The 17238-nt window shown below is 41.5% G+C and overlaps 2 protein-coding genes across 2 annotated transcripts; both read left to right on the plus strand.

Annotated features, from left to right (window-relative positions):
* Positions 1–579: 579 nt before the first annotated feature.
* LOC119502389 (FAD-dependent oxidoreductase domain-containing protein 2-like) lies at positions 580–6905 on the plus strand. The gene is made up of 10 exons (XM_037793346.1): positions 580–794; positions 908–1213; positions 1301–1552; positions 3044–3128; positions 3171–3361; positions 3520–3686; positions 4853–5018; positions 5541–5767; positions 5884–6054; positions 6496–6905. Exons 1-10 carry the CDS (start codon positions 580–582, stop codon positions 6726–6728), a joined length of 2013 nt encoding a protein of 670 aa, XP_037649274.1. The 3' UTR covers positions 6729–6905.
* Positions 6906–8648: 1743 nt separating this feature from the next.
* Positions 8649–15981, plus strand: LOC119502388 (FAD-dependent oxidoreductase domain-containing protein 2-like). Its single transcript, XM_037793345.1, has 10 exons — positions 8649–8803; positions 10518–10735; positions 10849–11154; positions 11249–11500; positions 13316–13630; positions 13789–13955; positions 14149–14314; positions 14680–14906; positions 14997–15167; positions 15593–15981. Exons 2-10 carry the CDS (start codon positions 10521–10523, stop codon positions 15823–15825), a joined length of 2052 nt encoding a protein of 683 aa, XP_037649273.1. The 5' UTR covers positions 8649–8803; positions 10518–10520; the 3' UTR covers positions 15826–15981.
* Positions 15982–17238: the final 1257 nt, after the last annotated feature.

Raw genomic sequence — 17238 nt, forward strand, 5'->3', positions numbered from 1 at the left:
AATAGTGTTACATATTGTCAGGTATGGGAAATTGTCTATATTGTATGTTATGTTTTACATTGTATTGACTTATTTTCATCAGAAAATTCCAATAAACAAATGCTTTTAAAAGATTAAAATTAAAAGTAACTAGTATACATTATAATCATTTAAAAAACTGTAGAAATGTACATTTACAAATGTTAATACAAATGTTACAAATTACAGGCTTCTCATTATAGAGTATGAGTATTGTATCCACACAAACATTACAGTAATAAAAGGTACTTTTTGCTTTACAGTGTTTGGTCTTTAGAGTGACATAACATTCCAGGACCATGGGCAATATATTGATATATCGATATCGTGATATGAGACTAGGTATCGTGTTAGATTTTGGATATGGTGGTATGGCATAAGTGTTGTCTTTTTTGCTTGTTTTAAAGGCATGTTAAAAGCAAGACCCATAGAGATTTTATGGTACTACAATATTCTTAAAGTTTAATGAGTTTTATCTATTGATATATTATGAGATTGTATTTATTACGTTATAATATAATCACTCACACTTTTACCACATTGCCTCGTGTCCAACAGATTATGGATTCAAACCTTCCTTGTTTGATCGTCTTCATCTTGATTGGCTTTGTCGAATGCTCTCCTAATAACCACCAGCACAATGGCACCCGCCACTATGATTACTGTGTGCTCGGAGCTGGGCCTTCAGGACTGCAGATGGGATATTTCCTCTCCAAGGCTAAAAGAGACTACATCATCTTAGAGAGGAACTCTGTGCCGGGCAGCTTCTTTAACAAGTAGGAAACTTTGTGAAACATGTCACATGGTACAGGTGAAAATTGCACCTGTCTGTCTACCCTCCTGAATCACCTTTGACACCTACCTTCTCTGCTCTGTTTTGTGTGTTAAGGTATCCCAGGCACAGGAAGCTCATTAGTATTAATAAGATCTACACAGGAAGGCACAACCGAGAGTTCAACATGCGCCACGACTGGAACTCGCTGCTGAGCGATAAACCCGACCTCCTGTTGAGGAGACTGAGCAGAGAGTTTTTCCCACCAGCTGATACCTTCCCAGAATATCTGTCCATGTATGAGAAGGAGCTCGGGCTGAGGGTCCAGTATGGTGTGGACATCGGAAGGATCAGGGCAGTGGAGTCTGCCACGGGCAGGAACTACATCCTGACTGATCAACATGCGTCACATTACAAATGCAGGTAGTGTGCGTCACACTGAACCTGAGATGAACATTTTACATTTTTTTGGATTATGAATTGCTGAATTTCTGCTCCTCTCTCCCTCAGCGTCCTTCTGGTAGCCACAGGTTTGTGGGTTCCTCAGAAGGTAGAGTTCGTCGGTTCTGAACTGGTTGAAAGCTATGACACCATCTCCACTGATCCTGAGGACTACAAGGACCAGGCCGTACTTATTCTGGGAAAAGGCAACTCGGCTTTTGAAACAGCCCAGAGCATCTCGGCAAGAGCTAGTTATGTACACATGCTCAGTTCCAACCCTGTTCGACTGGCTTGGCAAACACATTATGTTGGAGATCTCAGGTAGTGCTAAAGATTTGGTCATTTCCTCCCTTATCTTTTCTATCTGTGATTTAGCTGTGGGCTACTTGTACATCAGTGGTTCCCAACCATTTTTTCAGATGTAGCCCCCAAAACTGGATGTTTTTTAACCACTATTAATTATATAAGTGGATACTTACAATATTTTTTTCATATAATTGAATTCTAGTCTGTAGTCCTATTCATACAACTACCACATTGAGCGAGGCTGGACTTAACCATTTATCCATTACTTTTAGCTATTATTTTAGCTATTTATCCAAGACGTTTAGCTAACTATTTCAACTGTTTATTCATAAAGCTTTGTCTATTCTCGTGCGAGACACTGTGGCGCGGGCCTCCGTAGATGGCGTGCTCGCTACGAGCATGCACAGAGGCGTTAATGCTCAGCGCGTCGCTCGCTGTAGTGTGCTCTGAAACGCCAGGAGGCCTACAAACAAAATATTCTGCGGAAAAGCAAGAAGTCAACGAGTGATACCGAAATGGAAAGTAGGCTGCCTGTCAAAAGTAGTAAACACCGACGTACCGCCAAACATTGCATTTGTGTACTGTAATTATTACTGTCGCTTACCTACAAGTCAAAATAACTTAACATCTCTCGGTGTTTTCCCCGGGTCGCCACTCTTTCCATGACCTTTTTTTTTTAGCTTTTACAAAACAATCTCTCATATTCTTTCACAGCCTGCAGCAAAAAGGCCTCTTCTTTCCCCAGTTGTAGAGATGTCTGTACAGGCGAACCTGCTCCGCCAGTCTTCCCTCGAAGGCATCCACGCTAAATTGAAAGGCGCAGCGCGCACAGTGGGCGCATAGTTACAAAAAAATTCATGCACGACAAAGCACCGTGACAACTTGTGGAGCCTTTGCGCACCACGTGAAAGCCGTGATGACGTAATTTTCTAGAGCGCATACCTCGCGCTGGCTTCACTACGTCGACCATAAACAAGGCTTTACCTAACCTTAGCTATCTATTTCAACTGTTTATTCATTAGCCTATTTTTAGCTCACAATTTATTCAAGACTTTTAGCTAACTACTTAAATTGTTAGTTTGTTACTTTTAGCTATTATTTCACAATTTAACCAAGACTTATATCTAACAATTTGAAATGTTTTTCTCATTACTTTAAGCTAACTGCTGAGACTTCACTGCTCGCTTGCTAACTAGTTTTCATGCACTCTCAATTGCAACACTTGGTGTTCAGGTTTTAGAGCCAACTCAATACAGTATGTAGATATGCATTTCTTATTCAAGTCATCATTTCTATTTTTTTGTTTATTTTTTTAAATCAGTTGAGCTACTCCACATTTTTCATGTAGCCCCTGGCAACCGCAGAAGTACCCAGTTGGTACAAGTACCCCTGGTTGGGAATCAGTGTTCTACATGGATGCTTTGCATATGCCAACTTCACCAACTGTTCTGCATTGGAGCTATCAGCACTGTTAATGTAAAATGACTTATTGTTTTTGCTTTTCAGAGCTGTGAATAATGACATATTAGACACTTATCAGCTGAAGTCCCTTGATGGGTTGGCGGAGATACCCCTGAATAAAATAGCTATCGCTCAACAAAAGGAGCAAGGCAGCAAGAGAATGGGTGCAAAGAGTAAAGAGAAGAAGGGACAATTGTATCTGACTTTAAATAAGTACATACAACCCCAGGAAGAGAAGAACAGCTCTGATGTGACTGGAGAAGAACTGACAGGGTATCACAAGGACAACTTCTTTATGCGAAAGCCCTACGACCGAGTGATTGGATGCCTTGGATTCCGATTCAACTTCAGCGTATTTGACAGGTATAGACTCATGTAACATGGTAGGCTTATTGTATTGTGTCTATATCAATACATTAAGTAATGTTCTGCCCTGTCAACAAATGCCCTTCTCTTGTATCATTATTATGTATAAGAAAGTCCCAGCTGTTTTATTTATATAATGTTCAATCTCCCTATAGCTCTGCCTGCCCAATGAACAGTGACAATGCAAAAGGGAGGTTGCCGGCGGTGTCAGCCGTGTATGAAGGGAAGAACAACCCTGGCTTGTTTGTGCTGGGAACCGCTGCTCACTCCCGAGACTACCGCTCATCTGCTGGCGGCTTCGTCCATGGTTTCCGTTACACAGGTGAAAGTCCGACAGATTTTATTTTGTGACGTTTAGAGCAAACAGTGTGTCATTGCTCATAGCATCCTTTCTGCCACAGCTATCATATCTTGCAGTGTGTTCCAATCCGCGTACTTCTGTACTTACACTTACTAATTTGAGTGCATAAGTGCGTTCACACTGTGATGTATGGCAAAATGCAGTGCACTCGAAGTACACGGATGTTGTACTCAAAACGGTCAAATCGTTGAGTGTGGATCGTGGACACTTTTCACACTCAATTGTCGCCATCTTGGCTACGTAGCGGAAGGGGCGGGACCACGACCACTATTCAACCATGTGAAAATGGCGGCAGATGATGCAGGAGCTTTTGCGGTGCTGAACAACGTACCTCATAGATGACTATGGGCTACATAGATAACAGAATAAAACAATACAATACGTAAAAATACCGGTGCATTTTCAGCCAACAGGAGGACACATCGAAGGCGTAGGCGACGACATTGGAAACGTAATTTCCACTTTGCTTTAATTTTCTGTGTATTCTTGATCAAAGCAGGCAGATATTTTGGCAGGTAGTGGACGGGTAAAACCTGAAGGAGGCAGCAATGCAATACAAAGGATGCCAGCTGCCATAAAACCCCGAAGAAGAAGAAGATATTTTGGCGGGTAACGAGACGCGGTGAAATGTTGCGATCGTCATTTCCGATAAGTGCGCCGCAGAGTATTCGATTTGAGACGACCCTACCCCGTTGAAATTTACACACGCACTACTCAAGAAAGTACAGAGTGCACACAGTGCACTACATTGAAGTGTACTCCCGGAAGTCCCTAGATTTGAACACACTCTAGTTCTACATGGTCTGATTCCAACGTCAGGGCACGTAGTTGATAGTACTCAAATGTGGACCATGAACATTCAACTTCATGGTCACAATTGGAATGCAGACAAATTCGACAATTATGCATATAAAGTAATAATCTCGATGATTTTCATTTCAATAAAGTCAGTTAAGTCACAATCTATCACCGAATGAGATAACACAATGGTGATGAAAGCCCTTGCATTTACAGTATTACAAACTCAGAGTCTCACTCGACATTACCAGGAATTCCCTGAACCTTTTGGATTTGTAACATATGTATGTCTGATATTTATATAAACTGTATGTTTTTTTCTGCCACAGTGCGAGCTGTACATCGTGTACTTGAACAGCGTTACCATAGTAACCAGTGGCAATCGACAACACTATTGACAACGCAGCTGCAGTCCTGGATTCTGAAGCGGATCGGCGAGGCCTCTGGAACATTCCAAATGTTTGAAGTGCTTGGGGATGTTATACTTCTTCGAGGGTAAACATGTGTTATTTTGATATCACCAGTAATAACTGGCAACTGGCCAGGAGGTATTAGACGCCCAAACCACCTTAACTGGCTCATTTTAATTAATGTGAGAATGCAGTGGCTGGATGCCAAGGGAGCAAAGTCCTCAGTGAGCAATCTTGACAAAACACATCTGCTGTACAACATCATTCCCCAGTATCACATTTTGAAGTGTTTCATTTTCGAGAAATATATTTTGACCTACCTGACCTTATGATAAGTCAAATTTGGAATTCTAACAAGCAGACTGCCAATACAGGCAATGCCAGAATTGGCAGATGATGTTTGAATTGCAACAACAGGTTATTTATTCATCCTGTAAATGTAACTCCCTGTGTAAACTCATTACGTAGAATTTTGCTCTCCATAGGCGTAAAATCACCAAATTATGTTGCCGGAAATTACTTGACCTTTTCACAATAACCCAATGTACCGTTACTCCCTTTTTATGCAAATCATATTATGGTGCTTTCTTCTCTCCTTGACTCTTAGCTCTCACTGTGAATACGTTGAAGAGTTTACACTCCAGGCCTTGCCTCAGTTCTCCTCTGTCTCGGGCCATGAGGTCTCCAACCAGGGACTGATAGTTCTAGTCATGCAGTACGGGAAGAAGAAGATAGACTATCTGGGGCGGAACAGGGCTGGAACAGTCTGGACCAAAGCTTATAAATCCAGCTTTCTGCACCCTGTTTTATACTACTATGACAAACTTCCTACCGGTGAGTAGAAATGCTGTATACCATTAAAAGTGTACTTTTGAAGAGTAGAATTACTGCAGTTTTGACAGGGAACAAACTCTGCATGAAGGTTAATGTAAGTTTTTTTTTTGTCCCAGAGGAAGAAATGAAGCTCCGTCCTCATGGCTGGCCGTTACCAAGGCCCAAGGCAATCCACCACATGGTTGAGGACTTCCTCGCAGAATGGGAGGCTCCCATATCTCACATCCAGCCACTGCAACACTTCCTGGAGAACTGTGTCCAGACTGACCTCAGGGCCCACTATGCTGGTAATGCATATGTTTGTGCTGCAAAAAAAACTGTTTTTAAAATATGAATTTCCCTCTAATTTCTGTATTTATTTATTTTTTATGTGTTAATATATTTAGTTTATAGGCTACTGCCCTACAAAAGCAGAAGGCAGTAACTATAGAAACAGTGGAGATGCAGGTCGACAAACTGTGTAACAGATAGAAAGGTTGTAATGCCTTCATGTTATGCATTTTAAGGCAACTTAACCAAATCACATGACTTCCACTAGAGTCAAAAGCTAAGACGACAGTTGATGCTACTCTGCTAAGCTGGGCTAGTTGTGGCTATCATCCCAGCTGGCCTTCACCTGATATAGCGTTCTTGTTTTAGCCGTCTAGTTGGCTTTCTGTGGCAGAGCTGTGTAACTGTGTAACTTTTATATGGTAAAACAGATGTGTGTGTTTTCTCATGTCTTTTAGAAACGTGTTTCCGCTCATCCCTTACCCAACGCAACCCCCCGCTGTTTTGTCAGCAAGGATACTTGAAGCAGCAGGGTGTCGCTCACAACAGTCAGCTGTGGCAGCACATTAATAAGGCTGGACTGATGCCTACTGAGCAAGATGCAGACAAATCGGGGGCTAAACCTGCACTCCCCAACTACCTGGCACAAGCTGGAGCCTCCATGTCTTCAGGACTGAAACTTGACTTCTGATTGTTGAATCTATACCTACGATGCTGATTAGGTTTCACTTGCTACCTCCAGCACCCTTTATAATACCCTCCACAAGACCAAATGTTTTCAGAGAATATCCTCTTACATCCCAACGTTTTTGGCTTGTGACCCCTTAAAATAAGACACCGTCTACTTACAAACCCTTGTCACTAGATAGGCTAAATGTCTAATAAAATTTCATCCAAAGAGTGATTTTCATTTCTTTATTTTGATGTTTATCCAATTAAGTAACAAAGCAAAGATTCTAAAGTCATAGCATCAGTACCTCACATAAACCCGTGGTGATCTGCATGATGGGTGACGATGGTGAACATGGCAGTTTTAACAACATTGCCCTCTGATTGGCCCATTGTGTTGTGACACTCAACATTTTCTGCAAGTCATCCAAAGCCTTTAGGAAAACGCATTCAAATTCTCAGCATGTTGACAGATTCATTTCCTCTTTTTGCTAGTTTCGGCGTGACTTCTGAAGCAATTGTGGATGCTTTTATTGGTCAGTGGGGGTTAATGTAAAATGCTCAAACAGATTAAGCATTAAAACAGGGCTCTTGACTTTTTATAGACTTGCTTTATTATCACAAAAACTTTCAGACATTTGTTGTAGGGCTGTCACGATATAAATTTTTCTCAATATGATTATCATAGCAAAAAATATCACGATAACGATATTATCGCGATATCATTAAAAAAATTACGCAATTACTTAAAGGGACTATTTATAACTTTCAGAAATGCTTGTTAACAGCGACACCTGTGGCCGTTAAGTCAACGAAAGTCAGCGTCGGGCTCGCGCTTGTGCTCGCTCTACATAGACATGAACGAGCATCGCTCAAAACAGTGAGGCGTCACATGTCAGCTAAAAGCACAATATCACTCTATATTTCACCTGCTTGGCAGTAATGTTAGCTGACCAGACGAAGGTCTCTCCATGAATCAATGCTGATCCTAGTGTTGGCTTTTCCTGCTTTAGCCTCTCGACCGCGGCCGGAGGGAACAGGGAAGACACCGGCACCCGGTCAGAGACAATAACGTTCCTGCTGTGGAGCCCCGTCACTTCACAAGACACGGGAAACCTCTGTTGGTCTGGAGGAGCTGCAGCATTTATTTCTGCACAAACGTCCACTGTACATTCACTAGATATTCTCAGAGCTACTAACTCTTCTGGAGTGTGTAGTGTGCACGCATGCATGTGTAGAGGTGGAGCGAGCTGAGTGAAGGCAGGCATGCAGAGGAGCAGAGACTCCGGCCCTGGAGACCAAAGCTACGGTCCCCCCCCGCGTCTTCCAACCGCGGCCAACACTGTTTTGCAAGACGGGCTTCCCTAGATATAACTTTGCGGTTTTGGTGCTTCCGTGTAGTTTGTGTTGGAGTCTGAGTCTGAACAGCGTAGCCACACGCGAGCACGCATGGGACACCGACCCGGATTGATTCATACCTGTAAGAAGTTACAAACAGTCCCTTTAATTAACTTACATAAATTCTAATTAGTAAAAATGAGAAAAGTGAGGTAATCTACAAAATAAATCTGTACAAAAATAAATCTAATCTTTCATTATATTGAACGCACAGCCCCCCCTCAGGCATCGGAGGACACAGATGCACATGATTTTGTTTTCAGATTACCTGTCTCATGCACTACTGTCAGGATATATAGTGACCATTTTATAAACTTTCTTTTGTAATCATATTTGCTCCACTTCTACCCACTGCTGCTTTAAGTGCTTTAAATGAAAAAGATGCTGTGTAGCTACATGCATCATCATCATCATGACAATGCTCAGATACTGGGGCACATCTAACACTCAGTAGCTTTTCTATTCTACTCTATTCTATGGTATTTTGTAATCACGCCCCTTATGCAAGCAGCCCTCCATTGGTTTTTTGTTATCCAAGAGGGAAGTGGGCTGTACTAGTGGATTTTTTCGGAGGGGGTAAACACACACACACACATATCTCGCTTTAAAATGCAAAATAATAAACATGTAGCAGTCTCGACAGGTTTGATACATGCCATAACACAGATGTTGCGCAAGAGGGATCGACTGATCTAAAAGGTAACGTGGGTCTGTTACATGTTGATGTGTGATAGTAGAGCAGTAGCCGACCTCACATCTGGTTAAGCGGGCGATGGCAGCCGCCGCATCCTCAGGAGAGTGATAGATCATCGGCTGGAGAGTTGGTGGAGAGCCGGGGGATCCTCACCCTGAGGCTGTCTCTCAGCACACGCTATATTATTACTATCTACCTGTCTAGTTTGACGCCATAGGGCTGAATTTGTATAGTTATATTCAGAGTAGCGAGCAAAGATGAAGCCCAGTCTGAGATCAGTTTTAGTTGCCTAATCCATGTCCCTACATGCCCCTGCAGGCTAGGAGGGAAGTAACTAATACAAGTAATACAATTATATTTAAGACTTTACAGAATTTACAAACAACTCGCTATTAAACAAACAAATATAGGCCTATTTTATGATTTAAGCTGCAGTGGGAAGAAATGGAGCAAATATGATTTTAAAAAAAGTTATTTTTTATTAAACATGTTATGTCATGATATTAAGAGATGAAACAGGATAGCTGCTGTGATTTTGGTAATCATAATATGACATAGCTTAAAGCTGAAGTAGGCAAGTTGGAGCAAATATATATATATAAGTTATTTTTTATGGTCACTATATTTTGACAGTAGTGCATGAGACAGGTAATCTGAAATAAATCATGTTTCTCTGTGTGCTCCGGTGCTCCTAATGGCATCTGTAAGATTTCACAGACCAGAGGAAAACAACCAATCAGAGCCGAGCTGGAGCCTTGCCGTCTCTGAGCAGCTGTCAATCACTCGCGAACTCCGATCAAACGGTCAAACTAGGCAGCGCTGATCAAATATGAATCAATATTCTGTTATTGTAATGCCTATTTCTTGCCTGAAATGTTTTCAGGAACATCTTGTAATGTACTGTTTAGCTGTAAAATGATAAAGTTTGTGACCCGGCAGACATGTTGAGATCAGTTGAGGAAATACCAAGCACCGCCCACCAGCTTGAAATAGGCATTACAGTAACAGATTATTAATTCATGTTTTATCAGCGTTGCCTAGTTTGACTGTTTGATCAGAGTTTGCAGGTGATTGACAGCTGCCTCCGTTGAATGAACAGCCAATAGGAACGCTCTCTCTCTGAAATGACCTGTAATTGGTCAAAGTCTCCCGTCACGGGCTAGATTTTTTAAAGCCTGAAAACAGAGCCATGAGGAGGACCAGAAGGCTAGTTTTCTCTCAGAACATGAGCATGCGCACATTTTTTTTTTATTTCCCCGGCATGCATTTGTACTAAATCAATAATTCGGTCCATGTTGTCGTCCGAGGACTGACCTTACTGAGTAAATAGTGTGAACTTGCAGAAGTCTAGTTTTCTCTCAGAACACTTGAATTACAATATGCTGAAAGGTTATTATGGGAGTTTTGTCCAATGATGCCAAAAACATTCTGCCTACTGAAGCTTTAAATTAATTCAGAATTATTCTCACCATATTGGTCCCAATACTGCCAAGTGGTATACAAGTGGATATTTTTGTTGTTAGTTTGTTTGCTTTTGCTTTAGGTTCCAAAATCCTCTGTGTTTTAGCAGCAGGATGTTAAAAGCAAACCCATAGAGATTTTATGGTACAATATTCTAAATGTTTAATGGATTTTATTTATTGATTTATTATGTGATTTTATTTATTACGTTATAATATAATCACTCACACTTTTACCGCATTGCGTCGTGTCCAACAGGTTATGGATTCAAACCTTCCTCGTTTGATCGTCTTCATCTTGATTGGCTGTGTCAAATGCTCTCCTGATAACCACCAGCACAATGGCACCCGCCACTATGATTACTGTGTGCTCGGAGCTGGGCCTTCAGGACTGCAGATGGGATATTTCCTCTCCAAGGCTAAAAGAGACTACATCATCTTAGAGAGGAACTCTGTGCCGGGCAGCTTCTTTAACAAGTAGGAAACTTTGTGAAACATGTCACATGGTACAGGTGAAAATTGCACCTGTCTGTCTACCCTCCTGAATCACCTTTGACACCTACCTTCTCTGCTCTGTTTTGTGTGTTAAGGTATCCCAGGCACAGGAAGCTCATTAGTATTAATAAGATCTACACAGGAAGGCACAACCGAGAGTTCAACATGCGCCATGACTGGAACTCGCTGCTGAGCAATAAACCCGACCTCCTGATGAGAAGACTGAGCAGAGAGTTTTTCCCATCAGCTGATACCTTCCCAGAATATCTGTCCATGTATGAGAAGGAGCTCGGGCTGAGGGTCCAGTATGGTGTGGACATCGGAAGGATCAGGGCAGTGGAGTCGGCCACGGGCAGGAACTACATCCTGACTGATCAACATGCGTCACACTACAAATGCAGGTAGTGTGCGTCACACTGAACCTGAGATGAACCTTTAACATTTGTTTGGATTGTAAATTGCATCGTGTTGTACTTCTGCTCCTCTCTCCATCAGCGTCCTTCTGGTAGCCACAGGTTTGTGGGTTCCTCAGAAGGTAGAGTTCGTCGGTTCTGACCTGGTTGAAGGCTATGAGTCCATCTCCACTAATCCTGAGGACTACAAGGACCAGGCCGTACTTATTCTGGGAAAGGGCAACTCGGCTTTTGAAACAGCCCAGAGCATCTTGGGAAGAGCAAGTCGGGTGCACATGCTCAGCTCGAGTCCTGTTCGACTGGCTTGGCAAACACATTATGTTGGAGATCTCAGGTAGTGCTAAAGATTTGGTCATTTCCTCCCTTATCTTTTCTGTCTGTGATTTAGCTGTGGGCTACTTGTACATCAGTGGTTTCCAACCTTTTTTTCAGATGTAGCCCCCAAAACTGGATGTTTTTTTAACCACTATTAATTATATAAGTGGATATTTACAATATTTTTTTCATATAAGTTAATTCAGTGTCAGTGTTGAGGTCGGTTTGGTCTAGTCCAGTGGTTCCCAAACTTTTTCACATCAAGGACCCCTAAACTGACACAAATTAGACCACGGATCCCTATTTGATAAGATTTTTTCCAGGGTCCCCATAAAAGGAGTTTTGCTTTTAGACGTTTTATTACAGAAAATATGAAACCCATGACCAAAATAGTCATACATTTTGTCATTGTGTTACTTATGGATGGAATTACAGTGAAAATTAATTATTACCCTTTTTGCTGGGGATCCCCTGGAACCCCCTGAAGGACCCCTGGGGGTCCACGAACCCCACTTTGAAAACCACTGGTCTAGTCTGTATTCTTACAACTACCACTTTGAATGGCAGAGGCTGGACGTTTTAACCATTTATCCATTACTTTTAGTTATTATTTGAGCTATTTATCCAAGACATTTAGCTAACTATTTCAACTGTTTATTCATTACTTTTAGCTACAGTAACTGTTTTAACCATTTATCCAAGACTTTTAGCTAAATATTTGAACTATTTATCCATTACTTTTATACAGGCCATTTCACAATTTATTCAATTCAAATATTTTTTTTAATTATTTTTAGCTAACTGTTTAGACCACGGATGTATAAAGAGAATACAGTGTTGGAGGCGGGGTCCCGTTCATTCCTATGAAAGTTGTTCAGTCAAAATGGCACAACTGCCGATTGATTGCTAACTAGTTTTCACTCTCAATTGCAACACGTGGTGTTCAGGTTTTAGAGCTGACTCAATATGTGGATAGAAATGTATTATTCAAGTCATAATGTCTGCGACAGCCGTGGCCGGCATTATGTTTTCGAGTTGTCCATCCATCAGTCCGTCTGTACAACCCATTCTCATGAATGCCATATCTTAGGTACGCTTGGAGGGAATTTTCTTCAAATTTGGCACAAATGTCCACTTGGACTCAAAGGATGAACTGTTTAGATTTTGGTGGTCAAAGGTCAAGGTCACTGCGACCTCACGTATGTCCCATTCTCATGAACACGATATCTCAAGAACATCTTGACGGGATTTCTTCAAATTTAGCCCAAACTACCACTTTTACTGAAGGATGGACTGATTCGATTTTGGTGGTCAAAGGTCAAGGTCACTGTGATCTTACGTTCGTCCCATTCTTTTAAAAGCGATATATCAGGTACGCTTGGAAGGAATTTCATTACATCTGGCACAAACGTGCACTTGGGACTTGGATGAACTGATTGCAATTTGGTAGTCAAAGGACCTTGCAAAACACATTTTTGGCCATAACTCAAGAATTTGTACGCTAATTATGACAATTTCACACACGTCTAACAGGAAAAAACATGTAGTGTTGACATTTTGAACAGACTGCAAGTGCAACTTGACTTGTTGGCGGAAGCATACAAAAGCGAGGCGGTAGTTCTAGTTTTTCTTTTTCTTTTTTTTTAATCAGTTGAGCTACTCCACATTTTTCACGTTGCCCCTGGCAACTGCAGAAGTACCCAGTTGGTACAAGTACCTGGTTGGAAATCAGTGTTCTACATGGATGCTTTGCATATGTCAATTTCACCAACTGTTCTGCATTGGAGCTATCAGCACTGTTAATGTAAAGTGACTTATTGTTTTTGTTTTTCAGAGCTGTGAATAATGAGCTATTAGACACTTATCAGCTGAAGTCTCTTGATGGGTTGGCGGAAGCACGCTTGGAAAAAATAGCTATCTCTCAACGAAAGGAGAAAGGAAGGAGGAGATCAGGCGCAAAGAATAATGAGAAGGGACAATTGTACCTGACTTTAAGGAAGTACGTGCAACACCAGGAAGAGAAGAACAGCTCTGATGTGACAGAAGAAGAAATGGCAGGTCATCACATCGACAACTTCTCTATGCGAAAGCCCTACGACAGAGTGATTCGGTGTCTTGGATTCCGATTCAACTTCAGCGTATTTGACAGGTATAGACTCATGTAACATGGTAGGCTTATTGTATTGTGTCTATATCAATACATTAAGTAATGTTCTGCCCTGTCAACAAATGCCCTTCTCTTTTATCATTACTATGTATAAGAAAGTCCAAGCTGTTTTATTTATATAATGTTCAATCTCCCTATAGCTCTGCCTGCCCAATGAACAGTGACAATGCAAAAGGGAGGTTGCCGGCTGTGTCAGCCGTGTATGAAGGGAAGAACAACCCTGGCTTGTTTGTGCTGGGAACCGCTGCTCACTCCCGAGACTACCGCTCATCTGCTGGCGGCTTTGTCCATGGTTTCCGTTACACAGGTGAAAGTCAAACAGATGTTTTTTTTTTTTTTTTTACATTCCCAGGAATTCCCGACTCTGTTTGGATTTGCCGTCAAAGAGAACCAAACAGAGATCTTCAAGATTGTAACTTTAAATGAAGCAGACCTTTTGTACCAGTTTTGCATGCAATTAAGGTGATATTTAAATACACTGTATGGATTTTCTGCCACAGTGCGAGCTGTACATCGTGTACTTGAACAGCGTTACCATAGTAACCGGTGGCAATCGACAACACTATTGACAACGCAGCTGCAGTCCTGGATTCTGAAGCGGATCGGCGAGGCCTCTGGGCCATACCAAATGTTTGAAGTGCTTGGCGATGTTATACTTCTTCGAGGGTAAGCATGTGTTATTTTGATATCACCAGTAATAACTGGCAACTGGCCAGGAGGTATTAGACGCCCAAACCACCTTAACTGGCTTATTTTAATTAATGTGAGAATGCAGTGGCTGGATGCCAAGGGAGCAAAGTCCTCAGTGAGCAATCCTGACAAAACACATCTGCTGTACAAGGTTATCTATTCACCCTGTAAATATAACTCCCTGTGTAAACTCATTACGTAGAATTTTGCTCTCCATAGGCGTAAAATCACCAAATTATGTTGCCGGAAATTACTTGACCTTTTCACAATAACCCAATGTACAGTTACTCCCTTTTTATGCTCATCATATTATGGTGCTTTCTTCTCTCCTTGACTCTTAGCTCTCACTGTGAATACGTTGAAGAGTTTACACTCCAGGCCTTGCCTCAGTTCTCCTCTGTCTCGGGCCATGAGGTCTCCAACCAGGGACTGATAGTTCTAGTCATGCAGTACGGGAAGCAGAAGATAGACTATCTGGGGCGGAACAGGGCTGAAACAGACTGGACCAAAGCTTATAAATCCAACTTTCTGCACCCTGTTTTATACTACTATGATAAACTTCCTACCGGTGAGTAGAAATGCTGTATAGTAGAATTACTGCAGTTTTGACAGGGAACAAACTCTGAATGAAGGTTAATGAAAGTTCTTCTTTTTCCAGAGGAAGAAATGAAGCTCCGTCCTCATGGCTGGCCGTTACCAAGGCCCAAGGCAATCCACCACATGGTTGAGGACTTCCTTGCAGAATGGGATACTCCCATATCTCACATCCAGCCACTGCGACGCTTCCTGGAGCACTGTGTCCAGACTGACCTCAGGGCCTTCTATGCAGGTAAAGCTGCATACTATGGAATAGTATATCCATTATTACAGCCAAATGCAGCTAGCAGGAACAGGATATGTCATATAAGCTTGCATAATGATTTAAATGAAAGCTATTTCAGTGTTTGTACTGGGAAGTTGATTTACCTCGAAAAAGATTATCCTTTGATTTACAGACGTCTCTTTATACATTCATGGCCATGGACTCATTGGCGTTTACAGTCCAAAATGGCGGCAGCGTTACAGCAGTGCCATCTAGCGGCCATTGTCAAAAAAGCACCAGAGTTTCACCACTTTACTTCTTTGTTTTAGCTGTCTAGTTGGCTGAGCTGTGAAACTGTATTTTTACATGCTGTTTTCTCTGAAATTATATATTTCTGTGGCATGATCATTTTTATGGTAAAACAGATGTGTGTGTTTTCTCATGTCTTTTAGAAACATGTTTCCGCTCATCCCTTACCCATCGCAAGCCGCCACTGTTTTGTCAGCAAGGATACTTGAAGCAGCAGGGTGTCGCTCACGACAGTCAGCTGAGGCAGCACGTTCATAACGCTGGACTGATGGCTACTGAGCAAGATGCAGAAACATTAGGGACTGAACCCGCATTCCCCAACTACCTGGCACAAGCTGGAGCCTCCATGTCTTCAGGACTGAAACTTGACTTCTGATTGTTTTACTCAAGCGTGTTAAAGCTACGCCTAAGATTCTGTTTAAAGGGCGGGTCCAATATTTGTATTATTATTATTTTTAGGTTTTTATATAATTCTTCTTCACATAGGTGTTGCTTATATATTCAAAGCTGAAAATTCTAATTTTGGTTGAATGATGTATGTTTTAGCGTCAAAATGCTATTTTCCCAAACCCTTCTAAAAAACGTTTTCCCTCGTGACCTGATATAGGTTTCTGCATGATGACGCTGCTACATATACAGTAAATTTATATTCAGTGTAGTAATGTTACATACAATAACTTTGATGGCGGTCGGCATGCTCCCAGTTTAAAGAAGCAGACAGGAGTACCGGCACTGAAGCTAAGCAATGTATTGCTGTGGACGCCACGTTAGTTCGGATCCAAAAGTCACAAAATAACACAAAGTTACTGATCAAGGCAGCGGTAGACCAGCAACTCCTGTGTTCTGTGAGGTAAAATTACTGTTTTTGTGAATGGAGTCTGGTGGCTTTGAAGACAGCGACATAACAGCTTCAGTTCTCTGTCGGAAAGGGCTGTCTGATGGCAAGGTAAAGTGATGAAAATATTCTAAATATAATGTATACTTAAACTGATATTGATTTTTCTTTTAGGTCGCTAAAATACGTTTTTCAGCTGCTCCCATCCACAACCCGCTTTACCTCACCATAAGACAGCCCTTTCCAACGGGGAACAGAAGCTGTTATACCGCTCTCTTCAAAGCCACCAGACTCCATTCACAAAAACAGTAATTTTAACTCACAGAACACGGGAGTACACATACAACCCCTCTTCAAAAAAATCCATACTAACCCTTTCAGTTATTTCCAAACTTAGCACAGCTAACGTTGACTCAGCTAGTTCTAGCATTCACATTATTCATAACCTTATTGATTAGCTTACTTTGGTAACCTACGTCACTGCTTTTTGCTAATGGCTGAGTGTGCATTTCCATTTAAAAAAAAAAAAAAGGAAAATAATGCAGATGGACCCGCCCTTTAAGTCCCTCAGACTTGCTACCTCCAGCACTTATATTAATTCCCCCCACAAGACCAAATATTTTTGACAGAATACCATCCTACAGATCAGTGGTTCCCAACATTATTTGGCTTTTGACCCTTTAAGGTAAGACGGATCCTACTTAAAAACCCTTGTCAGATGTAAACGGAACTTGACTATTTCAACCAAAGACTGATTTTCCTTTCTTTATTTTGATAATGTTTACGGGGCCAAAGAAGTAGAATTATTCAGTAATTCACAAGAGAAAACAAAGATTAGATGAAAGTCTAAAAAAAGAAGCATAACTCTGTGTATATTTCCTTTTTGGTATTTATCTCATGGCCCATTCTACTTCATCATCATGTTGGAAACTGATTATTACTGCAAGGCACCTT

The sequence above is a fragment of the Sebastes umbrosus genome, chromosome 14, assembly GCF_015220745.1.
Source record: "Sebastes umbrosus isolate fSebUmb1 chromosome 14, fSebUmb1.pri, whole genome shotgun sequence".
Classification (NCBI taxonomy): domain Eukaryota; kingdom Metazoa; phylum Chordata; class Actinopteri; order Perciformes; family Sebastidae; genus Sebastes; species Sebastes umbrosus.

What these genes read in the sequence shown, in the direction of transcription:
- LOC119502389 (XM_037793346.1), top strand. Translation starts at nt 580, where the DNA reads ATGGATTCAAACCTTCCTTGTTTGATCGTCTTCATCTTGATTGGCTTT. An exon ending in CCATGGTTTCCGTTACACAG is followed by an intron (nt 3,687 to 4,852) that starts GTGAAAGTCCGA and finishes TTTCTGCCACAG; the next exon opens with TGCGAGCTGTACATCGTGTA. An exon ending in CCTCAGGGCCCACTATGCTG is followed by an intron (nt 6,055 to 6,495) that starts GTAATGCATATG and finishes CATGTCTTTTAG; the next exon opens with AAACGTGTTTCCGCTCATCC.
- LOC119502388 (XM_037793345.1), top strand. Translation starts at nt 10,521, where the DNA reads ATGGATTCAAACCTTCCTCGTTTGATCGTCTTCATCTTGATTGGCTGT. An exon ending in GATGTTATACTTCTTCGAGG is followed by an intron (nt 14,315 to 14,679) that starts GTAAGCATGTGT and finishes CTTGACTCTTAG; the next exon opens with CTCTCACTGTGAATACGTTG. An exon ending in CTATGATAAACTTCCTACCG is followed by an intron (nt 14,907 to 14,996) that starts GTGAGTAGAAAT and finishes TTCTTTTTCCAG; the next exon opens with AGGAAGAAATGAAGCTCCGT.